The 20752-nt window shown below is 55.6% G+C and overlaps 1 protein-coding gene across 4 annotated transcripts; it reads left to right on the top strand.

The window, feature by feature from the left end:
- Window positions 1-1474: 1474 nt before the first annotated feature.
- On the top strand, window positions 1475-16479 carry CELF3 (CUGBP, Elav-like family member 3). Of its 4 annotated transcripts, XM_012733397.1 has the most exons (14): window positions 1519-1540; window positions 2307-2412; window positions 3616-3698; window positions 8591-8639; window positions 9019-9144; window positions 9381-9460; window positions 10403-10546; window positions 10689-10830; window positions 11037-11186; window positions 11558-11623; window positions 11781-11924; window positions 12171-12314; window positions 13304-13441; window positions 15041-15948. In XM_012733397.1, exons 4-13 carry the CDS (start codon window positions 8591-8593, stop codon window positions 13429-13431), a joined length of 1173 nt encoding a protein of 390 aa, XP_012588851.1. In that variant the 5' UTR covers window positions 1519-1540; window positions 2307-2412; window positions 3616-3698; the 3' UTR covers window positions 13432-13441; window positions 15041-15948. The 4 variants fall into 4 exon arrangements, with proteins under 4 accessions (XP_004693752.1, XP_004693749.1, XP_012588850.1 ...); XM_004693695.2 differs by having other exon boundaries at window positions 1475-2412; window positions 15041-16479; XM_004693692.2 differs by having other exon boundaries at window positions 1475-2412; window positions 9016-9144; window positions 15041-16479.
- The last annotated feature ends 4273 nt before the right edge of the window (window positions 16480-20752 follow it).

The following is a 20752-nucleotide window of genomic DNA, read 5'->3' as shown; positions in this document are numbered from 1 at the left end:
CTCAGATAGAGTCCAACTGCCCAGGGCTCTGCTCTCGGCAAGACCTCTTTCTGATTGTGACATTAGATGAGTCATCTCAACTGTCTGTGTCTTGGTTTCCTCATCTTTATGTGGAAATAATGATAGAAACTTCATCACAGTGATGCTAAAGTTTAAATTAGTAAACATACAGCACTTGGGACAGTGCCTGGGACACTGTAAGTGCTACCTGAGTGCAGTTACTTTCCTTCCAGAAGAAGAGCCTGCCTGCCTTGACAGCTGACCAGTGGGGGCTGCTAGGGTTGGTTGGGACATATTTGGGGGAGACATCAACCCCTATGGGAGAAGAATGACAGTAGGCAGGGTGCTCCACAATTGTGAGACCTGGTGAAAGGCAAGAGCTGCCTGTCCAGGGGGTCTTGGTGATACTTCATGTGCATAGAGAGAGTCAAGCTCCTGGGAGCTTAGGGAGCAAAGCCATCATCCATAGGCATACAGTTGCTTAATAAGAATCCCCAATGTGCTTCCCCCACTCCTCAATGGGGGGAGTGGTGGGAAGCAAAGGGAGGAGTAATTGGGTTTCTTCTGCTCTAGAGGGGAACTTGACAGCTGCAGTTGTTTCCACTGAAGGAGTCAGGAACTCACTGTTGTCAGAGGTTCTTTGCATCAACTCTCTATTCGAGAAATATTTGTTAAGCACCTACTATGTAGGAGTAAGACACTGTGCTAGACACTGTGAACAGTAAATGCTGAATTAAACAGTGTCCTGGTCTTTCAGGCACTTACAAGTGAGAGTTCCCGCTGTCACCACAGCCTCCCCGCCCACACACTTATACACACAAACCCCCCAGAGGGCGAGAAGGGGGAGTCGGCAAATGCCAGCAAGACAGTTTTTTCTTAGGTCCTTTTCTGAAAAATGCAGTTTTCTCTCTGAACTCATTTTGCCCTCCTCCCCCTTCCCCGCCCCACCCTTTCCCTCTTTCCTTTCTGGGTTCCTTCTACCCTTTCCCCCCAGGCTCCGTGACCTGCTTCTCTCCCCGATACACCTCTCTCCTTCCCCCCGACCCCAACCTGCCCAACTGTTCCTAAGCTATTTCCCCCCCTGGTTTCCTTCCTTGGCTTTCCACTCTGGGTCTCCCCAGATGCCTGGTTCCCCTCTCTTCCTCCCCCACAACTCCCCTCTCCTGGGTCTTCTTTTCCAGCACCGGGGACAGCTCCAGCCCCCGGAACAATGGACCCCACTTTAGGGCTCCTCTATAAATTCTCCATCTTAGTGCCTTGCCCAATTCCTGATTGAAGAGTAAGAGGGGGGAAGGGTTATTATCAACAGGACCAGCTGCTCTTCTGGGGGCGGGAAGGGAGTCGGAGAGGAAGGAGATAAAGAGGGCGTGGCTCTTGTCTGGATTGTGCGTCCCTCTCCAGGGTAGAGAATTTGTATTCCACCCCTGAGACTGACATCACTGATGTCAGGGGAAAGGAGGTGGGAGTGGGGAGGGGGGTGTGGAGGGGGGAGGTTTTTGTTGAGGAGAGCACGGCCGGAGAGCAGAGCTCCGGGACCCAGGTGACCGGGAAAGCAGGCAGCCCCAGCGGCGGGAGCAGCCAGCAGCAGCCCAGGCCCGGGGACTGGGGTGGGGGTGGGAGGGGGGCTAAGGGGAGGACCTGAAGGGGGGCGGCAGGGCCACAGGGACCCCCGGAGCCCTGCCGCCATCAGAGATCAAGCATCTGGCATCAGGGATCTTCGGACCCAGCAGAAGGATCAGCCACAGGGGAGGTGTCCTCCCGGGGAAGCCAACAAGAGCTCTACCTGCCCCACATCAGGAGTGCCCCTCGCCCTCCCCCTGCCCCGACGCTGCTGGCAACCCTACCAGGCCCCTAACCTCCTTTCCCATCGCTTTCCTCAAGCCTTTTTCTCTACCTCCAGCTCTTACCTAAAATCCCAGTTCCTAGCACTCTGCCACCCCCCCACCCCCCCACCCTCCAGGTTTTGGCCACATTGACCCCCAGCCTGGGTTGTTTGCCAGACCTCTGGGAGGGAGATCGTTGCTTGGGCTATGCCCCCTGGTGGCATGACAGCGTCTGCCTAGACCCCTGACCCCTCGCCCTCAACTCCCTGGGCCTCCTTTGTGTGAAGAGCTGCCCCTTCTACTCAGCACTGGGGTTGGGGGCCACAGGGAAAGCCAGCCCCGGCTGGGCCCCTGGCCCCCACCACTCGCCTACTTGCTAGGCAGCTCCCCCTGGCCTTTGGGCCTCTCCCTGCTCCCCACGGCCCCTCCTCCTGGGCCGCCCCAATGAAGGAGCCGGATGCCATCAAGCTGTTTGTGGGGCAGATCCCGAGGCATCTGGAGGAAAAGGACCTGAAGCCCATCTTCGAACAGTTCGGGCGGATCTTCGAGCTGACTGTCATCAAGGACAAGTACACCGGGCTGCACAAGGGTGAGGGGTCAGGGCAAGCTGGAGAGGATTCAGGGGGTGGACTGGGAAGAGGGGGGATCCAGGCTGGAAGGACAGAGTGGTCGGAAAAGGCCAATCTAGGACGAAAAGAGTATAGGACCTGGGAGCGTGCATGAAGGAGCTAGGAAAGAACTCAGCCAGATGACCAGGGGGTTCCAGAGGGAGGAATAAGGAGAGGGCTTCTTGGAGGGAAGAGTTGTCAAGGGATCTGCAGAGATGTGGCTCCCAGAGATGAGGAAGGGGTGTTGTGGATGAACTCAGTGAAGCATGGAAGGATAAGAGTGCTGGTTTGGGAGAGCAGAGCTAGATAGGTGTGTGTGTGTGTGTGTGTGTGTGTGTGTGTGCATGCGTGCATGTGTACAAGAGACTCTTACTAGCTTAGAATACTATAAGGGAGGGGGTTGGAACAGGCTCTGGGCTCAACCTGGAAAGAATGGCCAGGAACTGGGCAGGGAAGCTCCAGGAAGAGGGACCTGAGAAGCTGGATGTGAAGGATAGAGGATGGTAAAGACCTGGGAAGTGTGGGGGACTTGGAAAGTTAAGAGATCTGGGGTGTGAGGAGGAGGTGCCAGGGCTGAAGCTAAGTAGGGTCAGAGCCAGGTCAGGACTTGAGGGATCCAGGCTCTGGGTGGGAGCAAGGGGAGGGGATCTGAGGGACCACATTGCCGCCCCCTCCATCTGCCTAGGGAATGCCAGCTAAGGGCCCTCCCTTTCCTTCACCTCTATTCCACTTCACCCTCCACCTGCCTCTCATAGAGTTGGGGAGAGATGAGGAAACAGAAAAAAATGTGAGAGGAGCGGGGTGATGATGACCAAGATGGAGGGAAGTGGAGGTGGAGGAGAATGGGAGAGGAGACCAGCTAAGGAGGAGAGAAAGCCACACTGCACACTTGTCTGGCGATCACATGCCCCTTCTCCTCCCCCACACAAAGCCCCGTCTCTGACAACCCCAGCTTCCGCCTGCTTCCATCACCACCTCCATTTAAGTCTCCTGGTCCCTGGGTCTCTGCCCCAAGCTCCCTGGGATAGTATCTACCCTCTCCCAGACACCAACCACCCCAGCAAGCAGAAGGGGGCAAGAAGGGACAGATTCCCAGGCCTCAGCCTTATGGGGGGGGCCTTTTAGGGAGGGGAGGCCGGGGACTCACCCCCACCCGGTCTCTCTCTGCCCCTGGCCCTCCTCAGGATGTGCCTTCCTGACATACTGTGCCCGCGATTCAGCCCTGAAGGCCCAGAGCGCCCTGCACGAACAGAAGACGCTTCCAGGGGTGAGTCCCGGCCTTTCCAAGGCCCGGGGGCTGAGAAGGGCCTTAGAAGGGGCAGGGGGCCCACCACCTTCCCAAGACACCAAGCATATTTTCCACCTCCCATCCTCACCAAGAAGTCCCTCTCTATCCCTCTTTCTTGCTGTAGATGCATTTCTTGCCACCTGGAGAGATGGGAAACAGGATTAGCAGAGTAAATGTAACCTTTGCAAGGAGCAGGTGAAGCCCCATCCCCACGTTCCAAACTGCCCATGGGCAGCACTTAGAGGGCAGAATTGACTGGTTGTGGGGCCAGGGGATAAGGCTTTGGACATCCATCTGGGCAGAATGAACCTCTCTTGGGACTCTGGGGAGGAAGTCTTGCTGTGAGGAGGAGAGGCTCCTGTGGCCTGAGATAGGCAGCTGGTTCCTGTCAGACAGGCATCTCAGGGTAGCTTCTGAGCTTGAACAGACTCACCCTGTGTCTCCCTGAAAGAGTGGGAGAGTGGGACCATTGGCTATAGGAGGAACAGGGCCTGATGGGGCCTGGGCTGGCAGGGAGACTGGGGGCTGAGCAAGGGCAGACATTACTGTGGGGGGTCAGACCTGATCCCACCAAACGCACACAGGGAGGCTGGAGACACCTCTTTCCCATGGGGTCAGAGTTCTTTGTCTCTTCTCAGCCAGTCTTGCAGGCCTGAATGGCAACCAAGTTTAGGAATAAAGAGCCTTAGACTGCCCCCAACCCTACAGCCTAGGGGTGGGAAGGATGGGCCATTCCCTTTCTCTTTTCTTGCTGCTGTTGATTTCCCACACTGTGAAGCCCAGGAACTACTTCCAGAGAGCTGGCTCCATCTCTCCCATCAGCAAATATTTGCTGAGCACTGTCTGGGTGCAGGAAACACACCTGTCACAGCCTCAACCCCTCCCTCATGGGAAATGGGGCAGAGGCTGCTGCTCCGTCTCTTCCTGGGAGAGAAATAGATAAGGCAGGTGGGAAAAGAGGGTGGGGGGCTGGACATTAGGACTGTTTCAACTGTTCCCAACTTCAAACCCTGAGAGGTCTTTGGTCCTCTCAGGAAGTAAAGCCAACTGCTAACTTCTCCCCATCCCACTATTTATTCTGAGTCCCTGGAGATGCCCGGAACAGCCCTTGCCCGAGTTCGGATCCACATGCCCGTGTGAGCAGGCCAGAGGTCCCACATGCATGTGTGGGTTGGGTGCAGGTGGGTGTGGGTGCTGGTGGGCAAGGGTGTGGCACACACCTCCCCGAGAAGCCTGCTTCTCATCACATCACATCACAACCCACTATCCTCCCTTTTCTCCATGGATGTCCCTTGAAAACCAACAGTGTTCATCTCCATCACTGTTTCTTTTTCTGTTGTCTCTATTGCTCAGAGCCTCACAAGATGGGGGAGGGGGGGAGGGGGAGGCGGTGAGGTGGAGCTAAGAGGAGGTTGGAGTGGAGATTTAGGTGAGAGAGATGGGCTGGGGGCATGAGACCAGGGGTCTTCAGCCCCAGCTGAGGGTGTCTGTCTTGGGTCTGTTCCCCTTCACCTGCCTATGCACTCAGACAGGACTCCATCCTGGTTGTGGAAAGGTGCCACCTCCTCTTCCTGAGGAAATAAGACTTAGGGTGGGAGATGAGGGAGAAGGGCACTCAGTTAATGATGGTCTAGCCCTACCCCACAGCTCCTAGCTGACCCTAAGTTTCCACTTTGTCCTTTGCCCCAAGACACAGACTCCAGAGAGGCCCCACCAACAGAGCCTCCAGTAGGAAATGAGGGGTTCCACCACTCAATGTGGACCCCACTTCTTTTTGGAGGTGGGGAAGGATCCGAGCGGACAGACCAGGGCAGTCTAGTGGAACGGATGTCCGTGACCAAGCTCTGCCTGACCCTTTGCCCCCCCCAGCTCTTTTCTCCTGCCACCTGCCTTTCTTCTGTCAGGTTGTTCTTCCTCAGGTAGCCATTGAGTGTGCGTGTCTGTGTGTGCAGTGTGTATGTGTGTGCACAGTGTGCCAACTCTGTAGGAAGTTCCTACTGTGTAATTGCCATGTCCCTCTATCAGGGTCTTTTTTATTCAGGGGCATTCAGTCCTCTCTTCTTCCTCCCCACTTGTGACTCAGAACCTGGGAGCTGCCACACCTGAGGAAGATGCCTCACACTATAGGGAAAGGATTGGGGGTGGGGGACTGGGCTGGGACTACCAGGCCTTGTTTCCTCCCCACCCCTTCCCCCCCAACTTTCCAGGCTGAGCTGGGACATAGGCCTTCAGATTCTTCCTGAGAGCAGGGCGTGGCTGCCTGAAGGCAGTGGTGTGAGGGACACCCCCATGGCTCACTGTGCCCCTCCTAAATCCCACTCTGGCCACATGGGCCTCCCGTTGGCTTGCAGTGGGCAGGTGGGTTCTGGCCCACAGTGAGGACTTCTGTGTGGAGGGGGCCTATGCCCACAAGAGAATTAGATTTTGTGGGGTTAATGAGCATTTCCTGGCAGTGGAGTGGGGTCTGCCATTAGTGAGAAGGAAGTGGGCCTTACAAGTGACTATGTTGGTGAGGGGTCTTGGGGACACTTGGAGTAAAATAGCCCCTTCTTCTTTGGGAGGCCCTAGGGAGGGCTTATCACCTGGCTGGCGGTAGCTAGGCAAGACAGGCACCTGGCGCCTGGTTGCCAGGTAAACAAGGCCCAGCTGGACTCAGGGGAGGGGGCAGGTGTGCTGAACTGAACTAACAAAGACTGAGCTTCCCACAGGAAGTGCCAGGTGGAGATGGGGAGGCTGGGGATATGGCACTGGGGGCCACGGAGGGAGGCTGGCTGTGAGGGCACGTGGGGGATTCTTCCATCTCTGCGGTCTGTGCTGTGGTCTGCATGCTTGTGTGTCTTTATATGTATCTATATCAGTCGTGGATATTTATTGATGTGCTATTTTTGTGCCGGGAGCCTGTGCAGAAAGGGAACAGCACCCATTCTCTCTGGCTTCTTGGTCCCCCTTCCCACTAGAACAGTGAACCCCCTGGAGGCTGCTGGGAAGGGGCTAATGCCTAAGAAATCCCCACAGCTGCACCCCTGGTTCTATTCTCCCTCTTGTGTGTGTGTGTGTGGGGGGGGGCTGACTGCTGAGGTGCATGTGGGGAACTTTCTGATTGTTTTGGCTGGAGTACAGGAGAGAAAGGGTTCTGAACATCTGACCCCCACTCTTGCTATCCACACACACACACTCCTGAGTCCTGAGGAGATTGAGCCTGGAATGGGATAATCCCAGATTGGTGGACTGATAAAGCTGGGGCCGATGGGTTGCAGGATTTGTATGAGTGGTACCCTCCCTCCCCCACCAGCTGCTCTCAGATCGAGAGATTGGGGAGAAGGGGGCCATGGGAAGGGAGGGTCCTTTGAGATGAGATCCAGGCTGTGAATACTGCATCAGCTGAGTCCAACCATACTGGACCTAGGAAGGAGTGTGAGGAGGAGCTGGGGGCAGCTGTCATTCCCTCACTTCTGTGTTACATGATGGCACATAGGCCTTGAGACCCCAGAAGGCTAGACCTGAGGGCAACCTGCCTGGAGCTGGTCTGATTCACCCCATCCCACTTCACAGATGAGGAAGTTGAGGCCCAGAGGAGAGAAGTGATTTCTCTAAAGTCACCCAACTATGGTGTCCCAGGTGTCCTGACCCCTAGTACCTGTCCTGAGGATACTTTTAATCCCACCACCAGAAGGTAGATGAGATGAATGCTTGCTTTTATTTATTTTCAGTCACAGAAACTAAGACTCCCCACCCTCAGATTAGTGGTCGAAGTTCTCAGTAGCAGGACATTTTCAGGCCAGCCTCCCTCCCGTCTAAGATGCTGCGCACGGTAGTTAAGGAAATCAACCTGCAGGAGTCCCTTCCAAGGCGCTCCCCAGACACAGCCTGAGCGGGACTGGGAGGCCTGCGTTTCCACGGGAGGCTGAACAAAGGGCGACACTGCAGGCGCAGGGGCGAGGGGAGCGCTCCGGAGGACTTCCGGGCTCAGCGAGAATCGCAAAAGAGCACGGGACAGCGGCGACTCCAGTAGCTGCCTCCCAGCGCAGCGGAGGATCTGATGTGGAGGAGGAAGCCGGAGAAGGGCCGAGTGGGCCCTGGAGGCCTGCTCAGTCCCTCCCTCCAGAATCTGGAAGCTCCCCGGGGCCCCTCCCCCACCTCCCAGGCTCCACTGAAGCCTCCAAACCCCCATACCCAGTTCCCACCCTCCCCTCCCCACTCCTTCTTTGGGTGTGTGGAGCAGGAGTGATGACGTCACCACGGTCGCCTGGGCGACGGGGACGGATAAATCAGGCTGAGTGGGCGGTTGCCATGGCGCGTATTCTCCCGTTGCCACGGAGACTGGGCATCTGCTCCCTTTGTGCTGCCCGAGTGCCTTCCCCCTGGGGTCAAGGGGTGTAGGGGGGGGGCAGAAGGAGCGGCAGACACACCTCTAGGGGTCAGAAGGAACTTAGGGCATTTGTGGCGCGCCCTCAGTCTGGAGTCCTCCCTGGGGCTTCTTCATGGGATGGCCTCTGTTGCTTCTGCTCTGTAGAATTGAGGCAGCTCTTGTTAAATCGCCCCTGGGTTGGGCTCTATCTCAGGACCGGTCCGGTGGGCAGGCCCATTCTCCCCCTCAGGAGAGCAGCACCTGCCCCTGACCAAGTATCCCTGGGTCCCCATGGAGTGCACCCCATGAGCGTGCGCTCCAAGAGCATGCACCCCTATCTCCTTCTTCCATTCCCTCTAACCCTTCACAAGATTAGCCCCTTCCGCCCTCCCAGAGGGCTAGAGGGTGAGGGAGACTGCTTGGGCCTAGCACTCCTCTAACCTCGCTGCAGGTCGCGGCCTGGGGAGGGCTCTTGGGGTGTTCGGAGGAGGTCCCCACAGTTGCTTTCTCTTCTCTCCTTTAGATGAACAGGCCGATCCAGGTCAAGCCAGCCGACAGCGAGAGCCGAGGAGGTAGGTTCTGTACCTCAGGACTCAGTCCCTCTCCCCACGCCTGCAGGCCTAGGGCCTGGAGTAGGGGAAGGGTAGCTTTCTGGAAGGAAGTCTGAGAATCCCAGTGGTTACCGATGAAGGTGGGCCAAGAAGTTGGGGTGGCCAGAGGGGATGTGATCCTACCCGTTGTAAAGATGGCAAAACCGAGGTCCATGGTGGAGTAAGGTACCCCATCTCCCAACCCCCACCCCTTTCACCCCAAAGCCCCTGGTGTCCACAGTGAGGGGAGTGTGTGGAGCTCCAGGAGTGGGGATCCTGCCAGTCTGAGCGGGCAGGGGCTGGGAAAGCAGAAAGCGCCCTAAAGACACCCCTTCTTCTGTGCCCTACTATCCCCCAGAAGACCGGAAGCTCTTTGTGGGGATGCTAGGGAAGCAGCAGACAGATGAGGATGTTCGGAAGATGTTCGAGCCTTTCGGGACCATAGACGAGTGCACTGTGCTCCGGGGGCCTGATGGAACCAGCAAAGGTAGCCTGCTGCTCCGCCCCTCCACCCCTGCAATCCTCCCGCAGTGATGCCCCTCCCATCAGCACGCAGTCCCCAGGCTGAACCCCTCCACGGCCCTCTCCCACTGCCCCTCCCCCCCCACCTGAGTTCTCTGATCTCTCTCCCCTCCTCCATCAGTCCCCTGTCCCCTGGCAAGGAGACTGGGAGCCCTCAAGGGGAGGCTTCCACCCTTTCCTCCTCCTTTCTAAACCCTCTAGGCTGCGCCTTCGTAAAGTTCCAGACCCACGCGGAGGCCCAGGCGGCCATAAACACCCTTCACAGCAGCCGGACCCTGCCGGTGAGCCCACTCCCCTGGCCTTAGGCCTCCCAGCTCTGCCTGGCCCACCGCAGTCCTAGTTCAGAGAGGGCAGTTCATTCCTCATTGGGTCTTTGAATTTATTTAAAAAGAATTTGCTGTCAGAAAAATCAAATCTCTTGGGTGACATTGCCCTACCTCTGTCCCTTACCCCTCTCCCTCATTTTCAGCCCACGTGTCCTCTTCCCTCTGCTCTTGCCTTCCCTGGCCCACAGGCTCAGCTCTGTCCTTTATCTCCCACCTCCCTGGGGCTTCAGGACACCTGCTTAGAAGCCACACAGACCCCTCCATCTACCCTTCTGCCCTGCACATTAGCAGAGGGTCACCCGCATGCTGGGATTAGCAGAGGGCCATCTGCATGCCCGGAGGGCTCTGTGGCCAGCACACCTCTTCTGTGCAATAAGCTGGCTCTGAAGAAGGGGAGTTCCCCCAGACACTGGGCCAGCACTGGGCAGTGGAAAGGAAAGCGCATTGGAGGGATAACTGCATCTGCCTTCTAGAATCAACAGCCCTTTTGTAGTTATTCCAAGTTGATTTGTATTTGGCCCAGGCTTGTATTAAAATTTGAGGCTATATCCCAAGTAAGAACTGGGGTGCGAGGGCAGGGGTCAGGGTAAGGGGTACGGCAGCAACTAGGCAAGACCAGCCTGAGATCAACCTTTGAGTGCCTGTCCCCTGGTGATGGTTTCTGGCACAGAACCCTCCCTAAGCCAGGGGTGGCTTCTGCATCCCACTGGCCGACACTTTCTAGTGTCTTGCACATCCTGGCACACTCTGGGGGAGGGTGGGGTGGATGGAGAGGCAATGTGGCTGCCCTCCTGCAGGGGCCAGGCCAAGCCATGCCTGGAGGTACAGAGCAGGGCCTGAGGATCCTGGGGAGAAGCCTGGCTCTGTGCCTCTGATGCATTCGGGCCCCTTATCTAGGGTGCCTCGTCCAGCCTGGTGGTTAAGTTTGCTGACACGGAGAAGGAGCGAGGTCTCCGCAGGATGCAGCAGGTGGCCACCCAGCTGGGCATGTTCAGCCCCATTGCCCTCCAGTTCGGAGCCTACAGCGCCTACACCCAGGCCGTGAGCACCCCTCTTTCCCCCCTCTTTTCCTCCTATCCCCTGGGCCTTCCCCCACCCTCCCAACGCAGAGGCCCATGGTTGGGAGGGGAGCCAGGCCAGGATCCAAGGGCATGGTCCCACTCTCCTCTTCCTTGTCCCCCAGCTGATGCAGCAGCAGGCGGCCCTGGTAGCGGCTCACAGTGCCTACCTCAGCCCCATGGCCACCATGGCTGCCGTGCAGATGCAGCACATGGCCGCCATCAATGCCAATGGCCTCATAGCCACTCCCATCACCCCGTCCTCAGGTAAGGCCAGGCCGGGCCAGGTGGGTAAGGGGTGAATGGGGTGGCGGTGGGGCGCAGGGCCATGCTCAGAGCAGCCCGGGGTCCTGGGGGTGGGGCGCGCTGGGGTCAGAGCATAGCCTGCTTCTTCCCTCTGCCTCAGACTTGCTGACCGGTTCTCTGCATGTGTGTGTCTGCTTCTCCGCTGTCTGTTGCTTTCTCCTTCCCAGGAACCAGCACCCCTCCTGCCATCGCTGCCACGCCCGTCTCTGCCATCCCCGCTGCCCTGGGCGTCAACGGCTACAGCCCGGTGCCCACCCAGCCCACTGGGCAGCCTGCCCCTGATGCTCTGTATCCCAACGGGGTTCACCCCTACCCAGGTGGGGTTCTCTGCCTGCCAGCCCCTCTCCCCAGTAACCATCTGAGATTCCACTCCCATTTCAGCAGCCACGACACATCTTCCCTCTCCAGGCTTTGGTTATAAGGCGCTTTCTCCTGCTCTGTCAGCCTGGGGGCGGGGGGGGGGGGGGGGGTGCTCCTTCCCATTCTCAGCCAGGGAGCTGAGGCCAGTGACTTGTTCAGGGTGGCACAGCTGGGCACAGACTCAAATTCTGTTGATGTCAGGCTCCCTTCTTGCCCTGTTCCGTGCATTTTCACCTCTCATTTCATGCCCCGTGCCCCACGAGGCTCTGCTGGGGCTCCGGCGGCATGCCAGCGCCCCCTCACAGTTGGCCTGTGCTGTTCTCCCCAGCTCAGAGCCCCGCAGCCCCCGTGGACCCCCTGCAGCAGGCCTATGCTGGGATGCAGCACTACACAGGTGAGGGGCCCCTGCGGGTGCAGCTGGGTCTGGGCGTGAGGGTGAGGCAGCCCCTCGGACTCCACTTATCCCCTTTGACGCCTGTGGCCCGCGCTGGCAGGGGAGCCTGGGCAGGGCACCACGGCTGCGCCATCAGCCTGCTCTTCTCCCACTTCAGCAGCTTACCCGGCGGCCTACAGCTTGGTGGCGCCTGCGTTCCCCCAGCCTCCTGCCTTGGTCGCCCAGCAGCCCCCGCCGCCCCCTCAGCAGCAGCAGCAGCAGCAGCAGCAACAGCAGCAGCAGCAGCAGCAGCAACGGGAAGGTATGCACCGGGCAGGGTGCTCTCAGCTGAGTCTTTAGGGACCCTATCACTGCTGGGAACCCCCATCCCGTGTCCAGCTTCGGGGGGGCTCCCCCCCCCCGTGGGGATGAGAGGGAACGGAAAGTGGCCTGCTGGCTGTCATAGTGAAGCTGGGCTGGGAGGGGCCTCCAGGCGCCCTGATCTGCAGGGGACACCTGCTCCCCTCCCCAGCACCCTGCTCTTCCTTTTGTCTCCGTCCACCCCCAGGCCCTGACGGCTGCAACATCTTCATCTACCACCTGCCCCAGGAGTTCACGGACTCAGAGATCCTCCAGATGTTTGTTCCGTTTGGCCACGTCATCTCAGCCAAAGTCTTCGTTGATCGGGCCACCAATCAGAGCAAGTGTTTTGGTAAGACTATGAGGCATCAGAAGATAACGTAAGGCCCATTTTGACAAAACTCCAAGTCAGAACAAGGTCTGATCCATTTGAAGGCACTTGGGGTCACCATGGACCTCATTTTTGAAATCCAAATTGTCTGAGTCCTAAATAACGTTTGTAACGTATCCTACGTCCTGGCTACTGCCCGGGCCTTCCTCCAGGAGACCACGTTTCATCTTATCTCCTTAGGATGAAAACTGGCCGGATTCTAGCTTCATGAAATCGGAAAAGTCTCAGGAACTAGAGATACGTGGTTTTCTAAAGGAAGGCTGAGAGGGGAGTGGATTTTAGTTGTCTTCATGTCATTGGAAGAGGCTACTTCAAGGAGAAAGGGCATGTCTCATCCTCCCTGCTCAGAAATCATTTAGTGTTTTCATTTTATTTATTTATTTTTAAAAGATTGATTTATTTATGCATACAAGAACTGGGGTACTGAAGGGGGGTTGGTGCGCTGCGAGAGGATTTACCAGAGACAAAATGGAGAGCAGAACAGGCAGACTGACCGAAACACATTGCACAGGGGAGCAGCAGGCGGGACAGGAGAGGTCTGCTGGGCCAGGTCGGTCAGCTTCCTGGCTGGGGATCGAACTCATGCTGCAGTGGCTGTGGTACCTTCATAGTGCTGTGCTTTAACCTGTTGCGCCACCAGGGAGGACCCTAGAAGTGGTGTTTTTAAAAGACAAGTTCCCATCTATCCAGAGGAAGGGGCTGCCACCAAAATATGCCAGAAAGAAAAGCCTAGTGTGACCAGTGCCTGACCGGATTAACTCATCAACCAACAACTACTTACTGGACGCCTTGTAACTGACATAGCGGGCGCTGTGTGCCAGGCAGTTTTCTAGGCATTTGGGATACCTGGAGGGAATAGGGGGCTTCTGAGAAACCAGAAAGCAGCCCCTGACTCTGGGCATAGGAGATGAGGTGGGACTGGGCTGGGCCTTATGCCCCTCTCACCTCAGGCTTTGTGAGTTTCGACAATCCGGCCAGTGCCCAGGCTGCCATCCAGGCCATGAATGGTTTCCAGATTGGCATGAAGCGCCTCAAAGTCCAGCTAAAGCGGCCTAAGGATGCCAACCGGCCCTACTGAGGGCCCCCAGGTGGGTCCTACTCCCGTCCTGTGACCTCTGCAGCTCCAGCACACTTAGCCAGGGCCCTCACTCAGGGCACCCCTGCCCCTCTTCCACCACCCTCAGGGGTGCCCACGCCACCCAACGCTGGCACTTGAGACAGGAATCTGGAGCAGTTTCCTCAGCTGTTTCCAGTCATTCCATTCCTCCTTTCTCCTCCTCTCCCCTCTCCTCCCCTCTCTTCTCTCATTCCCCTCTCTCCCTTTTCGTTCTTCCTCTCCTGTCTCTCACACATACTCCCAGGCAGAACTAACTCTGTATCTCTGTGTCCCCAGATCTTCCCCAGTGTTTGATCTTGTCTGGTCAGTGTTCACGTGTCTGCGTGTCTCTCTCTCTCTGGTTTTCCTTGGGGTTGCAGTGGAATAGGGGAGTAGGGTTTGGGGAGTAATGGGGCTGGTGTAGGGTGCTGGAGGTCGTCCTAGCACTGGCGCCTGGAATATCTGTCCTCCTGCGAGGTGGGGCCATGAGGGCCCCGGTTCCCCGGGCTGCAGGCAGTTGTGCATTGTAGCAGTCGGCCCACAGGACGCACAGAGCACAGAGCAGTGGGGTTAGTTGGAGCACCAGACATTCAGGTGGAGGAGGTTGGAAGGTCGGACTGCTTACGGGTTTCACTAAACAGGCCCCTCTCCACCCCATCTTCTGCCTCACTCCACCCTCACGGCCACAGAGCTGTGGGTTGATGACTTTTGTGTTGTTTAACCTCCTTTGGACCGAACCCCTGAAAAAACACAACCCGAGAACAATACCCACATTTTCTGTTTCTCCCCCTTTCCCCCCAATCCTGGCTGCTTAACTCCCCCCACCCTGGGGGCCCCCCAGCCCAGGGCCCGTGTCCATTGTCGGCCGAAGCCCCCATCCCCGGACCCCTGCTCCGGGCCCCTGTAAGTTGCATGGAACGAGCGTGTTGTCTTTGGAGCCGATTGTTTGTTATTTGGGGAGGGGGCCGTGGAGGGAAGCGCCCCCCAGCCCAGAGCCAGGGCCGGGGGCAGCTCGCGGGATGTGCTTGGTCAACAGTGGTTGGTGACTGTGGTCTGTGTTCTGTGCACTTCTCTCTTGCTTTCTTTGTCCCTTTCTACAAGGAATGAGAACACTCCTTAGGGGCAGGGGGGTCTCACCCTGACTCTTAGCCCGGCCCAGAGCTCTGCCCAGCCCTCTCTGCCTTCCCCTTCACAGACCCCCCTCCCGCCTCTCTGGTGTTTGCCCTTGCCCACCGCCCTTCTCCTCTCACTGACCTCCACGTGCTGCTGGTGTCTCATTTCTTTGCCTCTCTGCCCTCTGGTCCCTGACTCCTTATCATCCAGTCTGTTTTTCTCATGGGCTGTGTGACTGTATCCTTCCTGATACCCTTTGGGCTCTTGAATCATCCACACCCTGCACTCCTGGTCTCCTCCATCCCTGTCCTTCGGTCCTTTGTCCATGGCTGGGGGGCCAGATGACCCGTTTGGACAGAGGCCTTTCTGAGGCCTGCCTGCCTCAGGCAGCCCCAGCCCATCCTCACCAGCCACCCAGAGCCTGGGACCTGCGTGGGCAGCGGCTCCCCACAGCTTCACCTGTTTCCTTCCTTCACAGGTCTGGAGACGCCAGAGGAAGGGGCACTTCACCCCTCTCCCCACGACTGGCCCCAGCCCTCTCTGCACATGTGCCCGGGGCCTTGACTGGGCTCTGGGGCAAAAGCTGCTTCATGGCCCTGGGGGCACAGGACACCCCTGCTCCCACCACCCTGCCTCCCCTGAAGGGCCTGTTTCCTCCTAGGCACCCTTTTGGCCTTTGTGAGGGAGCAAGGAACAGGCTCGAGGGCCAGGGTGTCTGCCTTCTGCTAGGGCTCCCGCGAAGGGCCTTCTGAGTCCAGCTTTCGCACTTGCCCCGGCCCCACAGGGGGCCTATTTTACCTGTGTAGGGGGGGCCCCCAGGAGGGCAGCAGGGACCTCCCACACACTCCCCAACCCACCCTTGCTCCAGCCTCTTCCCCACTTGGGGTTTCTTAGAAGCTGGTTCTCACATTCCCTGCTCTCCTCAGTTAGAGGTAGGATCTCCCTGAACCCTGGGCTCCCAGCCCTAAAACTCACTGCCTCCCCCAAAGACCCTCTCTAAGGAGGGTGTGGGGGAGCCCTGAGGGCTGCCTCTCTGCCAGTCAGCCACAGAGACCCTCCTCCTTTCATGAGGAAAAGACCTTCCCCGAGCCCCTAAAAATGTTTACAGTCTCTGCTGGTCTCCTCCTGTAAATACCACCACCCGTGCGTTATCCAGCCGGCCTGCCCGGACGCTGCCATCTCTCTTCTGGGAGTTTAGACAATGTTGCCCTTGGATCTTTTCTCTCTTGATTTCTCCCTTTGCTTTGGGGGGTAATTGGGTATTTGGGAGGAGGGGTGTGGGGAAGGCTGAAGGGGTTTATTACCTGATCTTTTTCTTTAGGAAGAGGTTTTAGGGAAGAGAAATGGGGTGGGGGTGGGAGTGGTATGGGACAACGGGGGAGTCAGTTTCAGACACTTCTCTATGCTTAACTTATTTATTTATTGCATTTTACTTTTAAAGAGTTGGTCTTTTCTGTCTAAATAAAGAAAAAGTTTAAAAGCACCAAGAGTCTTGGAAGGTGGGGCGGTGGGGGGGCGCGGCGCTGCACCTTGTCGGGACGAGGAGGGAGGCAAGCAGAGTGAAGTTTGGGGGAGAAAACTGCCAACAGCCCAGGCCTTGCTTCAGAGCGGTGTCTGGATGCATCACCACGCACCCCAGTCACCCGCCTTCCACGGGGCTTAATTCTGGAATGCTCTGCAGAGCTGGGCAGAGGGACCACAGCGGCTCAGAGAACTCTCCGGCATCCAGCCCTATCCCTCTGGAGGCTGAGGGTCGTGGTCTCACATTCCAGACTTCAGGCTTGCTCGTGTCCTCGGCCAGCCCGTGGGGATCCTGTAACACCAGCATTTATTGGGCACTTAATTCTGTATGTGACTCTGTTCTGGGCCCTTAATGCATTTTTCCTCATTTAGCCTCCCAACAAGCCTGTGGGACAGAGAAATGAAGGCTTTGGCAGTTAACTAACTTTCCTCAAGTCAAAAAGCCACCAGAGTGCACTGCAGGTGAACCAGTATGTCAGTCCAGACACACTCCTCTGCTCACTGTCTGTCCTTTGACCTCAGTCAAACCCCAAGAATTCTCAGGCAGGCTGCAGGGGAAGTCCCCAGCAGAGGGGGAGTCCTGGGCCTGGAGCCTTTTCTATGGATTGCTGCAGGGCTGGGTTCAGGGGCTCACACAGGTCCTTTGGCTTCATAGAGCCTGGGCCATTTGCTCTGGGCAGCTCCTGAGACCCTACCCTGACTCAGTACTGGATAAACCTGCTTACTTACGGCCCCAATCTGGCCTCAGGTCAGCTGTTCTTCCAGAGACAGCTAAGCCCCACCTCTGCTGCCTTCTCTTAAACTGTCCCACACTAGTGATAGGTAAAAGGAGAAGCGACTTGTGAAGTAGTATGGAGACAGATTTGTGAATATCGTCTCCTGACAGTGTCTCAAGTTGGTCAAGACCAGGAATAGGACCTTACCTTATTCAAAAGAGAATCCAGCCAGGATGCTTAGCCAAGCTCGCATCTGAAACTCAGCTACAAGTTGGGGGTTGGGAAGAAGTATAAATAAGGTCAGGAGTTGGTATTTCATCTCTGCATTTTCCGTTGAGCTGTCTCACTGTGGCCTTGGAACAGTTTCCCAGTCAGAACAGAAATACAGAAGGTGGGCTTTATTATATTTTTCAAAGATTGATTTATTTATACAGAACTGGGGTAGAGGCCAGAGGTGCAGGGACAGTGAGATGATTCACCAGAGACAGAGTGGGGAGCAGAACAGGCCAACTGATGAAGTACACTGCTGAGGGGAGCAGCGGGCGGGTCAGGAGAGGTCTGCTGCACCATGTGGTCATCTCTGGGGCTAGGGATTGAACTTGCCCTGGAGCGGCTGTGGCCAGCTTGCAGTGCTGCATCCTAACCCATTGCCCCAGCGAGGGCCCAAGGTGGGTTTTAGAGCAAAGGACATCTTGCAGACTTATTACTGACAGGTGGCTTCTCTAGGCATGAGCGCTTGGGAGGAACAAGACTAGGAAGGCTCCTTCCTGATAACTTCCCAGGTCTCAGGCAGTCACTCAGTGTGGCAGCCCCTCATACAACTTCAAAGACTTATTATGTAGCTGTCTGTTGTTTTCACTGCAGTTCCTTTCCTCACAAAGTTGCAGCCAGAATTTCTTCAGAGAAGCTGTAGGTAAATAAGGCTGAATAGTAGGGATTAAGGAGAAATGGGTGCTTGGAGGAAACAAGACAACTTTGGGGCTAGAACTCTTCAAAGCCTTTCATTGCAGAATGCACACAGCCATCTGAAACAGAAAAGGAAGCGCCTAGCCTGTTTCTTGTATAAACAAATTCCTCACCATCACATTGGCTTCAGTATAGTAGGGAGTATATGCAGGAGGGTTTGTCAGCAAAAGTTCACTAACATCTCTTCTGAGCAGAAGCCATGGTTAAAAAAAAAATGGGAAATCAGTAGGATCCCTTAACTTGAGACAAGCCAGCTGAACCTCAGCACCAGTTTCTTCTAAAACAACCAAATCACTGTTCAGGTGTTAAAGGCACGTAAGAGAAGAGAAAAAGAAAATAACTTCTCAAGGTGGGAGGTTGGAGTTGACAGGTTAGTAGCAGGGACTGGAAGAAGCCTGTTATAAAAATGTAAATAGACATTTAGAAAAACATCTCCAGGGGGGCTGTAGTGTGAGAATAAGGTGGGGGGGGGAGCCCTAGGTAGTTCCTTCAGTGCATTCCCATCAAGCCTGTATTTTAGAGCTGTGGAAAGAATGAACCAGGGTGTTCCAGTTCCTTTGGGTTGAGGACATGGCCTCTCTCTTCCTGTGTCTTTCACTTTCATGCTAAAATTGCAAAAGCTTTCAGCCTGGGCCTCTTCTGTTTGTAATTCAAGGAGTTCCCACTTACAGCCAAGCCTCATTTTCTTCTCCAAATCTGAGAGTTTGGCCTGAGCCTCACTCCTGGTTCTAGGTTTCTCCTCACAGTGAACTTCATGGAGCAGCCAGCCTCCTCTGCTCCACCAATATGTAGTTTTCCTCGCAGACACTGTTACCTTCTCCCAGCCAAGAGTCTGTGACGCTCGTGAACTCGATTTCATTCTTGGTCTTCTTCATTAAAAAAAGTACACTACGTTGGCACTCAAGGCAAAGTTTGAGTTACACCCTTTCTCTCGCGTCTTGTTCAGTATAGCTGCAAAGTCTTGCTGGTTCCTTCTCCAGTCAGTGGTTAATCTTAGGTCTTGGTCTCCACCGCTCTCACCCACCAGACAGCAGCTACTCGTCCAGGTCCTGGCTCCCACCCCTCCTCTCCTGTGACCTATTCCCCGTAGAAGCCAGTTGTTCTACAGATTCACTTGTAGCTATTTCCTTAGTGCCCACGCTGCCTTGTTGACCTCAGTATCCCCATCACTGCCTGCTGGACGCCTAGATGTCGATTTCCCACCATCAGGGAGGGGCAAGATAGGAGGGATGGACACAAGGGAGTGTGGGGCTGGTTCATGGTGATAGGACGGCGGGAGGACCATGGGGATGACGATGTAAAAAAAAATTAAAAACCCCCCTGGAGGGTGGAGTGGGGAATGGGATCAAAAACGGGGGTGGGGTGGGGGGTTGGAGGGAAATGCACAGGATTATGGTGGTGGCACATGGGTGACTTGGTGATGGGAAACCCGCGGGGATTACAATTGGGATGGAAAAAAAAATGTACCAAATGGTGTAGAAATAAACTTTTGTTAAAAAAAAAAAACACCTCGATTTCCCATCCTTCCCTAAATCGTAATAGGTTCAAATTAAATTGTTTCTGCCTCCATCTGAACACTTAGATTTCTATTTTCCAGCTGCCCAAACATGAGTCATTTCCTGTTCTCACACACTAAATCAGAAAAGGTTTTACTTGCATTTTTCTCATCTTTCTTCCTTTCCATTACCACTGCTTCCATTTACTAACTAGCCATAGCAGTGTCCTGATTGATCTTTCTGTAAGTATTCTGAAACCCCAATCTTTCTAAACAGCAGTTGAGTTAAACTCCTATTCTTTTATGTAGAGCTCTTCACTCTGGCATTCATGCTCCTCAGTCTCAGCTTCCGTTGTATTTCCACACGTACCCTAAGTTCTAATGAAATATATTCATTTTTCATCCTAAGGGGTCTGATCCTCTCCCCACCCATTGTCTTTTCAATGCCAAATCCCCAATTATTGTATCTGGCACAGAAAGGTTGAATAGGGTTTGTTGAAATCCTCCTCGCCCTAAGCAGGTCACCTAAACGCTACTTTCTTCACGAGGAGTCTACTTTCTTCCAAACGTCTCTGCTCTGTTCTAGTTTCCAGCACTGACACCTTCGTGGCTGTTTCTCCCATTGTGACCTGTCTCTCCTTCCTCTGAGCCCAGAATTGTGAAGGTATTTCTTTGCTTTTGTACCTAACACCAGGCTCTGCAGATAGTACACGTTCAATAAATATTTGCAGATTTGTTGACTTTAACTCGTGGAATTTACTTTCTCCTCTATAGATCCTTGCGTTGTCCAAAATAAAATTTCCACCACCAGATTCCAGTCACTGCTAATGGCTGTGTGAATGAGGCTCAGGACAGTATCTTTCTGCAAACTGCCAAGTAAAATGTAAGCTAGCCCTTGGTCTTGTGGTAATCAATCAGGGAGAATTAGCACATGGGTCGAGAGATGTAACAGCAGTCAAAAACATTTTACAGAGCAGATTCAGCCCATGAACTCCAGCAAGGAGGACCCGGGACTCCTAAGGTCAGGTAATGAGCTCAGCCTGGCCCCCGAGCCTCCCCTGTAAAGGTAAAAGCAAGGCAGAGGACGACCTTCTTGTTCCCGGGCTGGCGCCCAGTGCGGTGCTGGCATTCATGAGTCAGATACACCTGCCAGTTCAGGCTCCTGCAAGCAACTTCCTGAGTTACTTGAAAAATGAAGCATAGCCATGTCACTTGGGGTGGTGGAGCAGACCCCGCCAGGGCTCTCTGCCAGGCGCCCTGCACAGGGCTGAGGAGGAGCTGCAGGAGCCACATCCGGGGGTCTTCATGCAGATTTTGGGCCATCTGGGATCTGGGGGAGACGGGGGGGGGGCTTTCTAGAGGTAGCACTGGAGACCACCTTTCACTGGAGGCCTCGCCAGCATCTCTTCCGTACCTCCCCTCCACCCCCCATCTTCTGCTCTCAAAAGACTGCCTCACTAGTGATGGGAAAAACTGGTGGGATGTTCCTTTC

This window comes from Condylura cristata, unplaced genomic scaffold, assembly GCF_000260355.1.
Source record: "Condylura cristata isolate star-nosed mole 26May11 unplaced genomic scaffold, ConCri1.0 scaffold00040, whole genome shotgun sequence".
Lineage (NCBI taxonomy): Eukaryota > Metazoa > Chordata > Mammalia > Eulipotyphla > Talpidae > Condylura > Condylura cristata.
Note: the sequence above shows the minus strand (reverse complement) of the source record. Positions and strands in the feature narration are given on the sequence as shown.

What these genes read in the sequence shown, in the direction of transcription:
- CELF3 (XM_004693692.2), top strand. Translation starts at nt 2,268, where the DNA reads ATGAAGGAGCCGGATGCCATCAAGCTGTTTGTGGGGCAGATCCCGAGG. An exon ending in ACAGCAGCCGGACCCTGCCG is followed by an intron (nt 9,461 to 10,402) that starts GTGAGCCCACTC and finishes CCCCTTATCTAG; the next exon opens with GGTGCCTCGTCCAGCCTGGT. An exon ending in GCAGCAGCAGCAACGGGAAG is followed by an intron (nt 11,925 to 12,170) that starts GTATGCACCGGG and finishes GTCCACCCCCAG; the next exon opens with GCCCTGACGGCTGCAACATC.